This window comes from Cicer arietinum, chromosome 4, assembly GCF_000331145.2.
Source record: "Cicer arietinum cultivar CDC Frontier isolate Library 1 chromosome 4, Cicar.CDCFrontier_v2.0, whole genome shotgun sequence".
NCBI lineage: Eukaryota > Viridiplantae > Streptophyta > Magnoliopsida > Fabales > Fabaceae > Cicer > Cicer arietinum.
In genome coordinates, this window is record NC_021163.2 from 1,163,503 (window position 1) to 1,181,855 (window position 18,353).

Genomic DNA, 18,353 nt, shown 5'->3' on the forward strand with positions numbered 1-18,353 from the left:
AACAGCCGTGTACACACACACACACATATATATATATATATATATATATATATACACACACACTTCACACAAAAAATATATTTAATTAGTTCCCATTTTTTCAAGAAATATTATTTAATTAATAGTTCCCCTAACGCGAATGAAGTCTTACGTACATATTTTTATATGAAGTCTTACATACACATTAATGCTTTTAATCTTGATGTGTATGTGCACATTAATCAATGTATTTTTTCTAAAATTAATTTCTATATTTTTATTAACAATTTTTTTTTCATTTTTTTAAATTAATAGAATATATTTACAAATTTAAAGTTACTAATTAAAAATTAAAGATAAATCTACGAACAAACTTACAATATTTAAATTAATTAATAGCATATAACTGCAAAATGTCTACCCATGTTTTGATATAATCAAAGTAATTGAAATAGTAATGTCTCTGAATATATAGTGTTAACGAAAAAGCTATTGATTGGATATGTAATGGATTGAATTGATCTACCAATTTGAATCATGAACACCACAATAAATGAGAAAAAAAAAAATTGTTACATTAGCTTTTATAAATAACTATTTATTACAACGCTTGATGTTAGATCAGACAAATAACCGATCTAACACGTATATAGGAACCGATGTAATAAGGTTTAATTGCACTAGTGAAATGACGAACACATCAATGTCTTATGTCGACGACAAATTAAAAAAATATGAAAAAAGAATCAAAACTATGAAATCATTTAAGTAAAAGGATGAAAAAAGAATGATATAGAGACTCAATTTCGAGCTAAAATGTAGCTCCAAATTCACTTATGTTACTCTTTAATAGACGAAGAAATAAAGAAAAACGAAGATCTGGTTGCAAAAGGTTTAGAAAGAATCGTGTATATAAATATTAGTTTCTATACTTTAAATAGTAATAATAATTTTAGTAAAGAATAATAATAATTAGGTGCTATGAGACAAAAGAGAGTTTGTGGATGAGGACATGTGGGCATGTGGCCAATGAGCTAGCAGAACTTCCCAAATAATATTCTAAAGAGTTTTGTTTGCATTCCGTTTTAATTTAGAAGAATATTGGCTTTTAGTTGAAGGTTGATGGTCTTAATTATTGCCCATGGTTAAGACAACTTGTCAATGATTCACCAAATAGAACAAATGATTAACCAAATACAACAAGACAAAAATAATAAAATTCGTTCTTATGCTTAAAAGAAATTATTCTTGAATATTAAAAAAAAGTTAACAAAAATTAATGTATTTAATTTAAAATTTAAATAAAAAATATGTACTTTTATTGACTTACTTTTTTTTTATATTTGATATCAATTTAAATTTTTTTTAAAAAAAATATTTATTTTTATTGACTCACTTTTTTTATATTTAATATCATAGAAAATACATATACTAAAAGCTATTCTAACTATTTAAAAAAATTACCCAAACTCAAAACATCAAACAGTAAAAAATTTATTATCATAGGTCCTTGGTCAACCATGTCAAAGGGAAGTGAATCATGAACAATATTATTACCAAAGTTTAAAAATGATTCTAAGAAAACATCATTAGGGTCATGTTGCAGCACTTTCAAATCTGGGGTATGGAAGAAAGAGTTACTCATCATATACATTAGGCAACTTAACTGCTTTATGTTTGGTTCTTCTCTGTCTTCCACTCTTGGCTATAATAATTTACACATTTACTTCAAATGCTAAACCTCACAGGAGATTCATATTAAAATGTCAATTTGGATATTCTAATGATCATTTATTGAGAAGAATCTAAAGCCTAAATCTAATGTTATAAAACTCATGGCCCACACACTTGATAAGAATCCACCTCTATATTTCTTTACTCAACTCTTTGAAAAAGATTAAAAATAAAATAAGAGAGAGAAAATACGTCGATGAGAGATATAGAGAGACTGGAGAAATATTTTGGTGTAGAATTAAAGTATATGCAATTAATCTATCATATGAATTATAAATGACGTCACAAATAATATGATTTAAAATAAGTTGAATTATTATTATTTTTAATTAAACCTAATTTATAATATTAGTAAAAAATGATAATCAGACTATTTAATCTATTTTTCTATATATTACGAATAAAATTTTAATAAATTTAATTGAAAAAATAATTCTCCATGGATGCAACAATAACATAAACAATTAATGTGCATTAGAAAAAATAATAAACATCTTTAGCAAAATTAATATTACAATTATTAATTTTGATTCATGTGTTAAAAAAAATCAGCAATTAATACTATTTTGATTGATTACAATATTTTCAAATTTTACTTCAATGAAATAATTTCACCATCACAGTAAAAAACAATAAAATTTCAAAGAAGTTAATTATAAAGAATGCAGACATATAGTGCCAAAAAAATATCTGTCATCACTACTACCGAACTGAATAGAGATGTCACCAAAATCATAATAGAAAATTATTTTAAAAACCTTCTTGAGTAATAATACAACGGCCGCCTTCAAAAGCACGATCAAAGTTGACAAAAGAAGAATTTAGATCCAAACAAAGCACATGTCACTGTTAATTATACTTCTCAGGTGTCGTACATATATATAGTATCACTTTTCTTTTTGAAAACGAATAATTTTAAAAGAATAATAGAGTTAAATAAATTCTTACTTTTTTTAAAATTTTAAAAATTTATTTTTAATCTTTTATAGAAGAATTATATTTTTTAATATTTTTAAAATTATTGTATAACTTATTTTAATTTTTAGTAGAATGAAAATAGTTTTTAAATTTTAAATTTTAAATTTTTGAATTATATTTTATAAGTATATTTAGAATATTGATAAAAATTTAACACTAAAGACAAATTTAAATATTTTTAATTTATGATGAATTAAAATATAATTTTTTTTAATGTTATATATTCAAGATAAAAGTTTTAAAACATAGATATATTAATCGAATTTTAATCTTATTTTTGTGAATGAACTTTTTATGTGGTATAAATACATATAAAAAATATTTAAAAACATATATCTATATTTTAAAAGATACTAAAAATACATGTTTAATAATTTTGTAAAAATTAAAATAATATGACTTTTTATGTATACTAGAAACAAAAATTTAAAATTTTATTAGAATTTTTTATTTAACCCAAAATAATATCATCGGTTGAAAAAAAATTATTTTTAGAATACAAAGAGGTCTAGACTCAAGAAAAGAAAACGCTGGAAAGAGATTAGAATAATTAACGACGGAGACATACGGGGTTGAACCACATGTATTTAAACAATAAGATATAAAATATATGAGCTAAAATCCAACTAACACGGTAACACCCCTCTACATATGAAAGAATATTAAAAAAATCAACCATCAAGGAAATGGGGCTAAAAGAAGCTGTCTCTGTTTTCTTGGTTCTGATTCTATTTAAATTTTTTTTAGTATGTTTTTCGTATTTTGCATTAACCGCAGTTGCGGTCGTGTGCATTGTCATTGTGGTCATTGTAACTGTACTGTAGCTGTGATGCGAAATGCGGATTTTTATCAATATATCTTTTTTTTACTTTTAAATTTTGAACTAAAATATCCCACTTTATAATTTACATATTAAAATGTCTTATTTTTTTGGCTAACTTGAGGTCGTGGCCTGGGGATGCGATTAGTCAAAAGGACAATTTTTTTTCCCTAGTAGGAGGTCATTGGCGGGAGAAGCGACATCCCAAAAGGTTTTTTTTAAAAAAATTATTTTGTTTTCTGTTTTATATAATTGTTAATATTTTAATAAATAATTATATTAAATAATACATTAATAATTAATAGTAATAATAATAATAATATATTAATAAATAATAATAATATATTAATTAATAATAATAACAATAATTATTATTATTAATTATTATTATTACTAAAAATTGTTATAATTAAAAATAGTTATTATTTTTTTGCCGTTTTATGTATTATTATATAAATTAAATATATTAATAAATAATAATAATAATAATAATAATAATAATAATAATAATATATGATACTTACCAAATTTGCTACTTACTAAATTGGACAATTTGTGATTAATCAATTTGTTACTAAATTGTACAATTGATTCATTTTTCATTAATTTTTTCATTTAATGGTAAAATTAGTAATTAATCATAAATTACTAAAATTAATTTTCTCATTAAATATGATTTGGTAAATTGATTAATTTTCTATTTAATTTACAAATTAATTTAATATCAAAATAATTAATTCGTGTGATTGGTAAATTTAATATGCATTAGTTTGTTCTTGTCAGATTTATTCAACTGCATTAATTTTGATATATATATTTTGCCACATTACCAATCACACAAATAAACTTTTTGATATATTGAGATCAAATCTGGTATTATATTGTATACTAATATATTGTTAACTTATCTCAAAAGATAAAATCAAATTAAATATATTCATCTTCCAAATGTATTTTAAAAATATCTATATATAAATTGATTAGATTAGGTTTATTTTTTATTTTTATTATTTTTTCTAATCACACGAATCAATTTTTTTGATATTAAATTAATTTGTAAATTAATGAGGAAATTAATCAATTTACCAAATCATATTTAATGAGAAAATTAGTGGAAAAATTAATCAATTGTACAATTTGGTAACAAATTAATTAATCACAAATTGTTCAATTTGGTAAGTATCAAATTAATTTTAGCAAATTGATTAATCATAAATTATCCTACTTTTTAATTATAATCATTTTTAATCATAATAATAATAACCATATAATAATAATTATTATTATTTATTATTATTGTTATTTATTAATATATTATTAATTATTATTATTTATTAATTTAATTATTTATTAATATATTTAATTCATATAATAATACATAAAACGGCAAAAAAATAATAACTATTTTTAATTATAACAATTATAATAATTAATAATTATTATTATTGTTATTATTATTTATTAATATATTATTATTATTATTATTACTATTACTATTAATTATTAATGTCTTATTTAATATAATTATTTATTAAAATATTAACAATTATATAAAACAGAAAACGAATTAAAATTTTTTTTTAAAATCCTTTGGGAGGTCGCATCCCCAGCCAGCGACCTCCTACTAGGAGAAAAAAATTTGTCCTTTGGCTGGTCGCATCTCCAGGCCACGACCTCAAGTTAACTCTAAAAATAGGAGATTTTGATATATAAATTATAAAGTGGGGCATTTTAGTTCAAAATTTTGAAAAAGAGTAAAAAATCCGCGAATTGCGACTATCGTAGTGAAAACAAATCAAATAAATTGGGTTAAAAGTATCATATTAGATTCTGAAAATATAAAATATTGCCATTTTTTATTAAATCAAAAATTTAAATTAATACTTAAACATCAAAGTACAATTAATTCTCTTACCTTAAGTGGACATTGATATGATATATGATGTGCTAATTTTTTAATATTATATTGTAATTAATTTGATAAATAGTAAAATTGAGGAGAAAATAAATATCTTAAAATCAATTTGATCCAAAACGTTATAAGTGTCAACGTCAAACTTAAAATATACTATACAAGTTAAAGGTGAGAAAGTCAACGTCAAGCTTAAAATAGACTATACCTTTTTTTAAATCAACAAAGATAATATTTAAAAAAAAATTTATTTAATTAAAAATGTCGAATCACATATCATCTAAAATATTTTTTAAGTTTGTAAGAATAACTTAAATAAATATGAATAGTATTTATTTTTATTATTATAATTATTATATTAAATTTTAATTTGTTAAACTTAAATCGTAAAATATATTTAATTTCATTGACTTATTAACTCGTTAATCTATTTAAATATATGTCTGATTATTTTTTCAAAAATATTAAAATAAAATAGATTTTTAAGTAGACTAATAAATCATAATAGGTTTTCATTATACCTAAGCTTAAAAAATCGGTCTATCAGATCACATGTCAGACTTAAACCTTGCGTTAAAAGGTTTGATAGATGATGCTCAGTCTTTACAATGTCTAGTTTGACTTTACATATCCTCAATCCTATTGAATTTAAAAAAAAAATACAATTTACTGTCAAATTAATCTATAAAACATATAAATTGTTGTTATAAAAGCCTCTCTAAAATACAATTTACCTATCAAAATAATTTCTAACAAATATAATGTAATGTTTATTTAGTCCCTAAAGCTAGAATTAACAATTTAACATGTACTCATTTCAAAACAACACCCAAATCTATTACAACATGAGCTCATTATCAAACAACACCAAAATTTGCAATGTAACTTGTATTTGATTCAACTTATACTCATATGCAATATATCTTGAATTTATTTTATTCAACCTATTCCTATATTTATTTCTCTTTTTTTTTTTAGAATATGAAAGAATAAAATTAATTAACTCAGTAAATTATTGTAGAGTTTTCTGTGAGATATCTCAAAGTTCAGATCAAACCTCTTGCTATAAATATTGACCTCAAAATAGTCATGGGGAAAAACTAAATACCTTGCAAAATATAAAAATTAAGCTTCTTTATACTGCAACTACTAATATTGATAAGACACAAAATATAATATTTGGATCACATTAGAAAGACAACTTTCAATGTAACTATTTTTCTATTCAAAAACTCATCTTTAATGATATTTTGAAGGCTTGTTTACTTTGACAAAATACACATTTGTTGACCAATGACTACAAAAAGTATGCATAACTACAAGATCAAGTTTCGTCTAGTGACTAGTCGTCCAAATCATCATCATAATAAGGATCCAAAGGAGGATGAGTTGCACTAGGTGAACTTGTTGTTGGTGGATATCAACTTGTCATAAAACCGTTTTGCATCTTCGTTAGGCAACTCAATCCTCAGCAAATGCGCCATATCCATCATTCACATCAGGGACATCTCGATAAGACCTAAAAACATCAAACATCATTTGATTCATTGCATTAAATTGGTCATCATCATCATGCACATTCTCACTACTAATTCATCCTGGTACAAGTGAAGTCTAACAGTAGTTGTTGAAGTTTTGAAAAATAAAATCTTGTAGTGAACTCTCAACCAACTCTTAGAAAAATAATAAAAACAGAGGAAATTCGAGTGAGGTACATATTAGTGTTTTTGAAATTAAACTTTAAATTTTCTTAATTCAAATCATTAAATTACATTGAAATTTATTATTTTGTTCTTTATATGATCGATAATAAAGCTCATAATAAAATGTTAAAAATTTCTAACTAAAAATGATTGAAATAAAATTTTGATTACAAATAGTTCAAATCTGTAACACTTTACAAACTTCAAGTACTAACTTGATACAAGAAAAAAGTTAAAGTACTAATATGATATTTTGATATAATTTAAAGACTATAAAATATATTTTACCATATATTTATTATAACCTATAGAAAAACCAAATTTTTATTTTCAATATTTTCCCCTTGAGATACAACGCATGTTTCTCAACTTGAATTGCATTCTTCATTGACGTAGCTTTACATATTCAATTGGCAATATTTATGTGCTAATTAGGTGAAAGACCAAATCAGAGTTCAGATATAATTGTTCCAATGAAGTATTAATCTTGGGATATTTCCGGTTTATTTGACCAAGTTTATTAACCATTTAAGTTTTATCTGTTTAGTTATAAATTTTGTAATCCATGATAATGACTGAGTAATGATATTTGATACACAGAAGCCGGCTTATTTGTTACAATAACACTGAATGCTACAGCCAAACACACATATATTTTCTCCACCTCAACCTTAATCATTAGCCAACAACATATGCATATATACTGGCATACTAATACTAATAAATATGTATCTACTCAATTTAATGCATGCAATACTCACTACAATTTTGTGTCCTTTAATTTGTATAATAGTTCAGGGATGTGATGGTTCTGTATTAATTATTAGATTCAACACAAGGTAATCCATCTGAGAGAGACCATCCTGCAAATTAACAATCCAAGTTTACGTGCCTTTGAAGTAATCAAATAGAAGCTGCACTGCATGTCCAAAAACAGTGTCATGTGCAGACATTCTTGCTTTTGCAGCTAGGACGCAGAGACGGTCGTGTATCGATCTTCGACCATCTTTCAAAGCAGAGGAACTTATCAGTAATTTTTGGTAGAAAAGGTTGATATTGATGATCCAACGGTGTTAATATTAATTAACTGCACCACATTTCTCGATCTTCTTAAAAAGTTGATTGTTTCATTCTTTGATAATACTTATTTGTGTGTGGTTGTGGCTGTTTGTACTCTTCATCAATTTAAGTGTATATGTTTCTCAATTGTATATATGTTGGATCCTTTCAAAGATATGGATACTCTTTTATGAACTTAAAGATATCAATTAAACCATTATTTAAATACCATAAATTTAATATAAAAATAACAAACATATAAACTTATAAATCGAATTTATTTTTTAAAATGGAACATTTTATAATATAATAAGTATTGTTTGTAGAAATATCATTAAAAAATTGATGTTGACATTCCAATAAAAAATTAAAATACATGTATGTTAATTTTATAGGAATCCTTTTTTTTTTTAATTAATAGTACTCTTGTTATTTGCAATATATTCGAATCTAGATTCAAGTTATTTTTAAACACGTGTCCAAGTTAATAGATGGTTCAGACCATCTTAGAGTTTAATTGATGTGATTAACATATACAATTTTTAATGAAAAATATTAACAAATATTTTGAGACACTTATTAAGCCACTTATAAATAAAATAACATTTTTGAATAATATCTCGAAATTTTAAATATTATTTTTATTTAAAATAATAATTTTTTATTTCCTTAGCACACTAGCATGATCCATTTTTTATTTGTCCTTTAATTACATAAAGGTTTATAGTATCGCATTGCGCAACTTCATTTATTTTTTAATATTTTCTTCTTATTAATAAAGCCTGAATTGTAACTTGAAATATTAAAGGTAAAAGGTGTCACAATACAACATCAATACAGTACTTTTTACCCTCAAAATATTAATTCAGTTAATTACATTAATTATATGGTACCACAAATGATTTAAACACTACATGTGTGTCAGAATATTTGTCAAAGGAATATTTGAGGAACTTCTTATATTTGAAAAAAATTAGTGAATCAATTCTAAAAAATCATTTAAAATTCTAATGAAGTTCAACGAGAACGATCCTCTTAATTTTTACAATTTCTAATGAATATCAATCGTTGTTAGAGTTTTAAATTATTTTTAAACACACATATTCATACAGTTAATAAGTGATCCACCTAATAAGAATTTACAACGTTATCTACCTTATTTATTTTTTCATATTTTCATTATATTTTCTACTAACGTAACCGATGTGATTAATATACATAATTTTTAATTTAGTTTAGTGCTTTAAATACATAAGAGATAGAGATTTATAGTATCAAACTGGGCAACTTCATTTATTTTTTCACAAGCAAACTTTCTTCGTGTAAGTAAAGCCTTAATTATAAGTAAAAATCCTTAAGGTGTCCCAGCATTACAACATCGACATAAATTACAATATATTTCCGTTGATTGGTTTTATGGTGCCACAAATGATTTAAGCACCACATCTGTGTCAGCATATTTGTCAAAGTAATGGTCGAGGAACTCCTTATATTTGAAAGACTTAAAAATTGGTGGATTGTGTTCATCAGTGACACCTTGTGCTGGCTCTACTTTGCAATCATCTGAAGGAGCTAAGAAAAATGCAGCAGTGGTGCGAGCATTATCTGAATTTGTCACAGCCCTATGTTCTGCACTTTTTAGCTTACCATTACTGATTATCTGTACCACAATATTGTAAATCCACCACAAGTCAACAAAATTTGCCAAATTACATATGACTAATACACAAAATTGAAAAGAAAAACAAATTGTATATATAAATTGATTAAGAAGTGTACCTGCAACTGGTAACCTACGTTGATGACAAAAGCATGAGGAAGAGCCTGAACAGAAATCCATTGTCCGTCCTTGAATACTTGAAGGCCACTTACATCATCTTGAAGTAAAATTGTGATGAGGTTAGGATCTGAGTGTTTGGTAATTCCTAGTGTCAAACTTGGTTCAGGACATACTGGATAATGATTAACTGTCATAAGCATTGATTCTGTAAGATCATTGTCAAAATATCCATACTTCAGACCAAGTCCTTCACTCATCAAATTCATTATCCTTGAACCCAATTCCTTCACTTCAACTGACAAATCACCCACACACTCTCTGCCATAAGATAACAAGGATTTCAAAATTCTACAAAATTCAAATTTTAAACAATTCAAACAAGTTTGTAATAATGAACCATTGAATTTGATTTACCTGTATCTAGTTGGATTTTCTGGCCACAAGTGTTGCCACTGCTCCAAAGGGTAACCTGGGTGTCTAAGATTATCTCTCCATAGATGAACCTTTTCAGTTGCATAGTTGATACTACTAGTAAACATCTTACATGGCTTTGTAGGCTCATCTGTACACAACTTTTGTTTGTATTCATCAGGCATCTTAAAAACCTCCTTAAATATATTCATTGTTTCTTTCATTTTATTCACTGAAACCCCATGATTGATTACCTGCTTCATATTTCCAATAAACATGCTCAATAAATATGTTATCAAATATAACCACTTTTATAAAAAAAATTATCTCTAAGTTCAACTTTCATATTTCAAATTATTTGATGCATTCAAATTATTCTTTAATTAATACTACTAAGTGTTTTGACTCAAAAAAAAAAATACTATTAACTGTCTTGAAAGATGAAAAGTTAAACACATTAACATACAAAGAGGTATTTTAAAGTATAATATGTAAAATAGACTCATCAAATATAGTATCTATTTTTTTTTTAATGTATGAAAAATGTTAAAAGGTACCTATAAACAGAGACAGAATAGTATCGTTTAATCAAATAAAAAGAAAGTATTAACTTAAAGAACAAGAAACAGAGGGGAAAAAAATTGGGGTGAACGATCAGGGTTGTTTTCTTTAGTAATCCCTTTTCGAAAAAGAAAACAATACCAAAATTCCCTCTTTTAAAAATTATATATTTATCTATTTTTATCACAAAGATGATTTTATGAAAAATATTTTTATCTAATAATTCTTTTTTTTTCTTTTTTTAAAAAGTTTGGTTGTGGCAGCCCATTCAAAGGGCAACCTTACATATAGTTTTGTTTTTTCTTTGCTTTATTTTATTAAAAAAATTAATTATAAATTTTATTAAAATTGATATGTTAATTAATAATTATAAAGTTCATTGAAATTATAAAAATAAAAATAAATAAACAGAAAAATACAAATAAATATTAACTTTTTTTATCAAAGGTTGATTAGGGCTATCAAAGAGTAATATTTTAACAATATTTTTGAGTATAAATAATTTTAATGTAGATATTATTTGGATGATATTTTTTAATATTTATATTTTGTTATTGTTTTTTTTTTATCAATTTCAGTAAATTTTATAATTATTTGCTAATATTTTTTTTCGGATTTTTTTAATAAAATAAAAATAAATAAATAACATCTTTGGGCGACCACAACTAAAATTAGAAGAAAAAAAATAGCAAAACATTATTAGCAATACATGGCGACTTTTACAAAGTGCGACTTGCCTTTAGTCCAAAAATAAAGTAGATTTGATTTGTATATAATTTAAAAAAAAAAATGTAGTGTTTGTTTTTTAAGAAGGGGTTATTAGAGAAAAAAAAAGCTGAACTACGAACCTGAAAGAATCCAAATTCTTGAGCAGCTTTGATAATTTTGTGAATTGTACTAGTTCTATCACCCTTGTTTAAATCACTAAGATCAATCACTGGAATGCTACTGCTAAATGGAATTTTGATATTCCCTGGTCTTGATTCTGGTGGAAATATATAATCCTCAGGTACAGATTGAAAATTTGACCAACTTGTAATTAGTTTCTCCATTGCTTCACACAGTGAGATTAAAGGCCAATAAAATGGGGAAGGGTGTATGTTGAAGAGCAATGAATGTGGTGCATTATTATATCTTCTAATAAGGGAGCATGAAAGTGTTGTTCCTATTTTTTTAAAGGTTGTTGTTTAGGTAATATCTTTTCATCCTATTTTATAAACTTTAGCTTAGTCACGGTTTGTTTTATGTTACTATCTTTTATGAATAATTGCCGGCTTCTTATTATCTAATTTTATGTCATTCCTAAGTATATTCTGTTGGATATATGACAAATATGTTAACCACTATCGATGAATAATTTGTAATAGATCAATTTTGTCTTAGTGTTTTTAGAGGATTTATTCAGATCATGATTTAGGTTACATCACTCGTATTCGTATTTATTTGTATATGTTAGTAGTATAAAAATTTATAGCATAATTACGACTGCAATGACAAAAAAATTTTGAATGAGACAAAAATGAATATATTCAAAAAAAACGTTTTAAGTATAAGAAGTACTTAGAGCAAGAGTAAAAAAAATTTTATAATGTTCTTACTGTATGACTAAAATAAAGTAGAAATATAAATTAAACAACTCAAACAATAAGTAAAATAATTGACTACAAGCGATACCAATGTAGTTTAAAGATTTATAGCACAATTAATTATACTTATAATAAAATTATTTTATATGCAATTTGATCCACCTCCATATTAAAAATTTGACATGCTCGATAATAAGATTTGTAACGACAATTTTAAACCACCACTTATTTTCTTACATCTACTTCAACAATTTGCAACGACAATTTTAAACCACCACTTATTCTCTTACATCTACTTCAACAATTAAATATCATCTTTCATTAGTGTGTATATGAATCATATGTAATTATATATATGAAATTAAATATAAACAAAAATATATCTAAAGAATTGATGTATTTAATTAAAAATTAAGACAAAATATATCAATTTTTTAAAAATCATTTTTATTTATATTTTATTTTGAAGAGAGTATTTAATTGGAAAATCTTCTAACTCAATTTCATTGATCGATGCAACTTTAAATAAAACTCATTATTATTTAATGTATATTAAATTTAACATAATTTCTAAACATTGTATCAAATTAATATTAAAATTAAATTTTAAATTGTAAAAATTAAAAAACATTTAAATAGAAAACTCAGCCACGATCATCCCCAAAGAGAGATTTTCTTTTATAATTTTAAACTAGGTATTGCAAGTGTCCTTTTTTTCTTAATAATTATTGACAATTTAAAATATTTTATGTGAGAAAAACAGAGAAGCTTTTCCCTCATGTTGGTTCAAAACAGTTTAGCTGATATAGAAATAATGTAGTTGTATATGAGAAATTGACCAGTATACACCTTATCCTTTTTTTTCATATTTTCATTTAATTTTCTGCTAATGTAATCAATGTGATATGGCCACATGTTTGGAGATTTTGAAAGGGTGGTAGGACCATCAGAGTTGAGCTGACTAGTCATAATTGTGGTTGAAAATGAAAAACTTAGATAACAAAAAACACACAAAATGTTTTGAAAAATAATATAATTATATTAATCCAAACCCTTTTGTATCCTTCTTCATTAAGTCAAATCATGCCCCCCATGCTTCTCCTCAAGTGCTTCCTTTTCCTTATAACCTGCACATGCACATGTCACTCTTTCACTGAGAATTAATCCACTTCATCCATATGTTTTTCACTTCCTCAACTCTTCTTTAAAGCTTAAATGACTTTTTTTTTTACCCATATATTTATCTATTTATCTCAAAGAAACTTTAATAACGTAAAACTATCGATGCACATCCTCGTATTCAATATTGGATATCTGTAACATGATTCGAATGGTCCAATCGAGTAGTTCAATATATTTTAGATAAATTCTGATGTCACCTTAAAATTTAAGTTAGACATAATTCAACCTACAAAACTGACTTGTTAAACTAGAAATATCTCTCATTTATAAATACATTCTCAATAATATATCTTTACATAGCTAACCTTGTCTGAGAAACAATTTTTTCCATGAACATATGACCTAACCTTTTTAAGGCCATCCCATATCTCACATTCACAACTTTGCATTGCTCATGGCACTAAACAAGTTCTACAAGCTTGGATATCAAGCTCTCCCACCTATCATAACTCAGTCTACTACACTTCATCACCCTCCACAACCTGACTATGATTTTCCCATATTTGCCATTGTTGTTCTAAGCATCATGGCCACCATTTTGTTGCTCCTCATCTACTTCACTTTTTTAACCAAATTCTGCTCAAATTGGAATCAAGTTAACCCAAACAGATGGATATCGGTCCTGCGAGCTCGACAGAACGACGACGATGATCGCTTCATAGCATTGTCTCCTACCTCGTGGAACCGAGGACTAGACGAATCGGTCATCCGAGACATCCCAAGTTTTCAGTTCATAAAAGGAGAATGTGAAGATCAAACTGTGTTATATGGTTGTGTGGTTTGTTTGACAGAGTTTCAAGAACAGGATGTGCTGAAAATTCTCCCAAATTGTAACCATGCTTTTCACTTGGATTGCATTGATGTTTGGCTTCAAACCAATTCTAATTGTCCTCTTTGTAGATCAAGCATTTCAGGCAGCACAACAAACACTACATTTGATCATATCATAGCTCCAAGTTCTTCTCCTCAGAATTCTCAGTTAAACTCTAACATGGATAGTGATGAAGATTTTGTGGTCATTGAATTAGGTGGAGGAGAAAATGAGGTTCAACATGAAAGAAATTACTCAAGAGGAAGCTTAGCACATAGTAGAAGTCATTCTACTATGAAGAATGGAGAAATGAAACCAAGGAAGTGTCACCATGTTTCCATCATGGGAGATGAGTGTATTGATATAATCAGAAAGAAAGATGATTTGTTTTCTATTCAGCCGATTCGACGATCTTTCTCGATGGATTCGGCAAATGATAGACAAGTTTTCATGGATGTTCAAGCTTTTATTATACAACAACAAAATGGTCATAGCCAGAATGAGGCTAGTGCAAGTGAGGATTGTAATAGCAGAAGTAGAAGAGCATTCTTTCCATTTTGTTATGGAAAAGGATCCAAAAATGCAGTTCTTCCCTTTGGAGAATGATGTTTAATGTAAGATGGTTTTCCATATTATTTTTTATATATATATTTTTCTGTTTTGTTTTGTTTTGTTTATTTATTTCTAGTTATTATCAAAATGAAAAACTTCAAAATTTTAGTAGGCTTAGTTATCCAAATGAAGTTAGATCTTTGAATCTCAGGTAGTGATAGACAGCAGATGCAAATGCAGAATGTAGAGGAACTTCTGCTAATGATAGTAACTCAATGACTATCTAGCAACGACACTTCATATTGAATTAGGATTATCAGCTGCTTAATACATGTGAGCACGTGTAGTTATTTTCAATTACTTTCATTAATTTTTCAAATTATTACTAATGTCAGCGTGCATGTATCAGTATTGTGAGGTGTATGTGTTTATATTTCATAACTTAGTAAGAGGCTGACATAATAATTATTGTTAGAAAAAATGTTTTTAAACTTTAGTACCTTGCTTGAATTACAAGGTGTGGGTCTTTCCCTTTGTGAAGTTTTGTTTTTTACTCAGAAATGAATGTAAATGATTGTGAATGATTGTGAGCACATTATCTTTTTTTACTACTGGGAACAAGTAATTGACTGACAAGTTGTAAAACATAATGTTTCTGGGTCCATCTTGTTTGCATGCTAGATGATGTTCATTATTTCACTTTGTTTATTTAAGAGTGCAAGAATTTAGTGATATGAGATTAACATAGGTCTTTATCCTGAGATCGGATGGTTAATAAGACAAAATAAAGATAATTGGGATAAGCTATTTATTTGAAGCGAAGAGTTTAGGGACTCAGCAATAAATATGTAAACATGATAACAGTAATGAAGTTAAGGATGACCTATCTTTTGTAGAGTGTAACTTGGACAATGCTGCCTCAAGGATTGCCATTTATAATAACATTTTGAATTTTAAAATAATGGATTGGTGAACAATTCACATATTACTCATTTCATGCTCATTTTAACAATTTATCATTAACAGTTCAAATTACCTTTTATATTAATTTTTAATAATTCACGATCGATATTTACCTACTAGATTTTGGGAATAAGATTTCGCCACATTTATTAAAATAAAAGAGAGGGGAAAAAGATTTAAATAATGTATATTTTTAGAATAATTAAATAATATGTATTTTTATGTGTGACCAAATTTTGTATTTAAATCTTGTGACCACTCAAGTATTTTTTACCTAAATAACATATTAGAGAAATAAATAGAGAAAATAACTTGAGATATGTCAAGCCGGTTATTGGATCGTGCAAGCAGTCTAATAGTATATGCATTCAATTGGTAACAGCCTCAAATTTTTTGATTTGATCTCAAACTTTTTAATTTTTTATAATATAATAAAATGAGAGTATTTTTTTTTTGTTAAATGTATTTGTAATCCTTAAAAAATTACTACTTTTTTAAGTTTAGTCCCTACAAATTTTTTATTTATTTATGATCTCTTTTTTGATTTTATATAGACTAAAATATCTTTTTTACACACAAAAAATTAAAAATAGGGATTAAATGGGAATAAAAAAAAATTTAGTGACTAAAAAATTGAGAATTTTTTTATAGGGATTAAAATTTATTTTATCTTTTTTTTATTATTAAAATTGCAATTTTTTTATAAAAGTCTGATTTTTAAGATAACCTCAATATTTAAGACAATTTTATAAATGTAGTGATATAATAGAAATAGAGATAGAAAAACAATGAGGTGTTGAAAAATTAAGAGTCTCTATATATCATTGCTCCAAGAAAAATTGCTAATAACACTTGCAAACTCACATTTTTCAACATTTTTTGTTGTTATTGGTTCACTAAATTTATTATAAACCCACGTAATTTTGACAATTTGGTACTTTCCATCAAAGAAAAAATATACAAACCCTCAATCTAGTTCCCCTCTAATTTTTTTTTTTCATAAATTTCCTCTATTTAAGGAAATCTTATACGAGAAGCATCGAAAATTATAAATATCTCTCTCAATAAAAATTCAAATGTAAATTCACCACATTATTGAAATCTAATTCATTTCACGATAAAAAAAATTATTAATTAAAATGACACTAATGATCAATTTATAACTGTATTTTCAATTGAATCTTAAACTCAGTAACTTAAAATTACAAAACTAATCTCTTCCCTCTCTTTAAAGTATATAAAATAATAAGTACTTCTTAAAATATATGAAATTTGTCATTTTAATCCAAACTCTAGCACGAATCCATATACTTTATTATTTTAATAACAAAATTGAGAGTTTATTCGAAAGACAAAGAACAGCAACTAACCCTAAAACACATGCAATAAATCTCCTCATTCCCAAAATCCTAAACCAATTATACTTCAGTAAATCCACTTTAATGGATAATAACAACCATTTGAGCACCAAATTAGATTATAAAAGAAATATCTGAATAATATAATGAAAGATCCAAAATATACTATTGTGATTTAGCTACAACATAAGTTAAGTAACTACTGTCCTACTAAGACTCTAAGGAAATCTCAAAAACCAGTAACCAATCTGGTCAAACAAACTTATAAACTATATTATTATTATTAGCATTGTCAAACAGACTTTATACCAATACCGTAGACAATTACAATATGCAATGGTGTTGTGAAAGAGGAAGTCTGCTAAACTGTCTGAGATTTATGTATCAGTGTCGGTATGTCGTCATGCTGGGAGCTATTGGATGCTGCAGGTGGATTACTAGGCAAGGGCAGAGCCTTCATAGGCAACTCGTTTGTGGAGGAAGCAGCACCACGAGCTTTTCTCTTTAACTGTAGAAGAAGTCGCTGAGCTTCTCTAAGTTCTTCTTCTGCACTTGCTCCGTGGCTTTCCCAAGCATGGATAACTTGCTGTTGAAACTCAACTGCAAGGACATAGCTGCAATTCCAACATTCAATCTTTTTAGAAAAACAATAGCCCATAACAAATTGTTCTCTGAATCAATAAATCAATAAATCAAGAAAAACAATAGTGCATACCTTCCCATTTCACCATAAGCCTTTGAAAGGTTCTGACATGCTTCAATTGTATCTGCATGATGTGGACCAAGGGAAACATCCATGATATCCTTTGCAACAGCAAACATCTGCGCTGCTGATTGGGGTCTATCCAACTCTAAATATGCTGCTCCCAAGTTGTTGTAGATATAACCTACTCCAAAATGTTTAGGACCAAAGCTATCTTTCAATCTTTCAGCAGCACTTTCCAAATAAGGAATAGCCTGCTGA

General features: G+C 26.1%; 3 protein-coding genes and 1 long non-coding RNA gene across 4 annotated transcripts in view; 2 read left to right on the top strand and 2 right to left on the bottom strand.

Annotated features, from left to right (window-relative positions):
- LOC113786204 (uncharacterized) overlaps nucleotides 1-8,345 on the top strand; it is a 16,918-nt gene extending 8,573 nt beyond the window's left edge. The window contains exon 4 of the long non-coding RNA XR_012162651.1: nucleotides 7,920-8,345. This is a non-coding gene — a long non-coding RNA (uncharacterized lncRNA). The remainder of the gene's footprint in view (nucleotides 1-7,919) is intronic.
- A 1,050-nt stretch (nucleotides 8,346-9,395) lies between these two features.
- On the bottom strand, nucleotides 9,396-12,112 carry LOC101503048 (protein DOWNY MILDEW RESISTANCE 6-like). Its single transcript, XM_004495049.4, has 4 exons — nucleotides 11,786-12,112; nucleotides 10,380-10,630; nucleotides 9,965-10,283; nucleotides 9,396-9,845 (listed from the first exon to the last, which is right to left on the bottom strand). The coding sequence occupies exons 1-4, from the start codon at nucleotides 11,987-11,989 to the stop codon at nucleotides 9,600-9,602; spliced, it is 1,020 nt and encodes a 339-aa protein (XP_004495106.1). The 5' UTR covers nucleotides 11,990-12,112; the 3' UTR covers nucleotides 9,396-9,599.
- Nucleotides 12,113-13,832: 1,720 nt separating this feature from the next.
- Nucleotides 13,833-15,732, top strand: LOC101503381 (RING-H2 finger protein ATL16-like). The gene is made up of 2 exons (XM_004495050.4): nucleotides 13,833-15,130; nucleotides 15,280-15,732. The coding sequence occupies exon 1, from the start codon at nucleotides 14,100-14,102 to the stop codon at nucleotides 15,120-15,122; it is 1,023 nt and encodes a 340-aa protein (XP_004495107.1). The 5' UTR covers nucleotides 13,833-14,099; the 3' UTR covers nucleotides 15,123-15,130; nucleotides 15,280-15,732.
- A 1,776-nt stretch (nucleotides 15,733-17,508) lies between these two features.
- The window catches only part of LOC101503717 (protein KINESIN LIGHT CHAIN-RELATED 2), a 2,548-nt gene continuing 1,703 nt past the window's right edge, over nucleotides 17,509-18,353 (bottom strand). The window contains exons 2-3 of the mRNA XM_073368077.1: nucleotides 18,105-18,353; nucleotides 17,509-18,003 (exon numbers count right to left, since the gene is read on the bottom strand). The exon at nucleotides 18,105-18,353 is cut by the window's right edge and continues 12 nt beyond it. Of these exons, the coding sequence (XP_073224178.1) occupies nucleotides 17,751-18,003; nucleotides 18,105-18,353 (502 nt within the window). The 3' untranslated portion in view covers nucleotides 17,509-17,750. The remainder of the gene's footprint in view (nucleotides 18,004-18,104) is intronic.

Coding starts and splice junctions, on each gene's coding strand:
- LOC101503048 (XM_004495049.4), bottom strand. CDS start 11,989: ATGGAGAAACTAATTACAAGTTGGTCAAATTTTCAATCTGTACCTGAG. Junction 10,284..10,379: donor GAAAATCCAACTAGATACAG/GTAAATCAAATT, acceptor ATCTTATGGCAG/AGAGTGTGTGGGTGATTTGT. Junction 9,846..9,964: donor ACGTAGGTTACCAGTTGCAG/GTACACTTCTTA, acceptor ATTGTGGTACAG/ATAATCAGTAATGGTAAGCT.
- LOC101503381 (XM_004495050.4), top strand. CDS start 14,100: ATGGCACTAAACAAGTTCTACAAGCTTGGATATCAAGCTCTCCCACCT.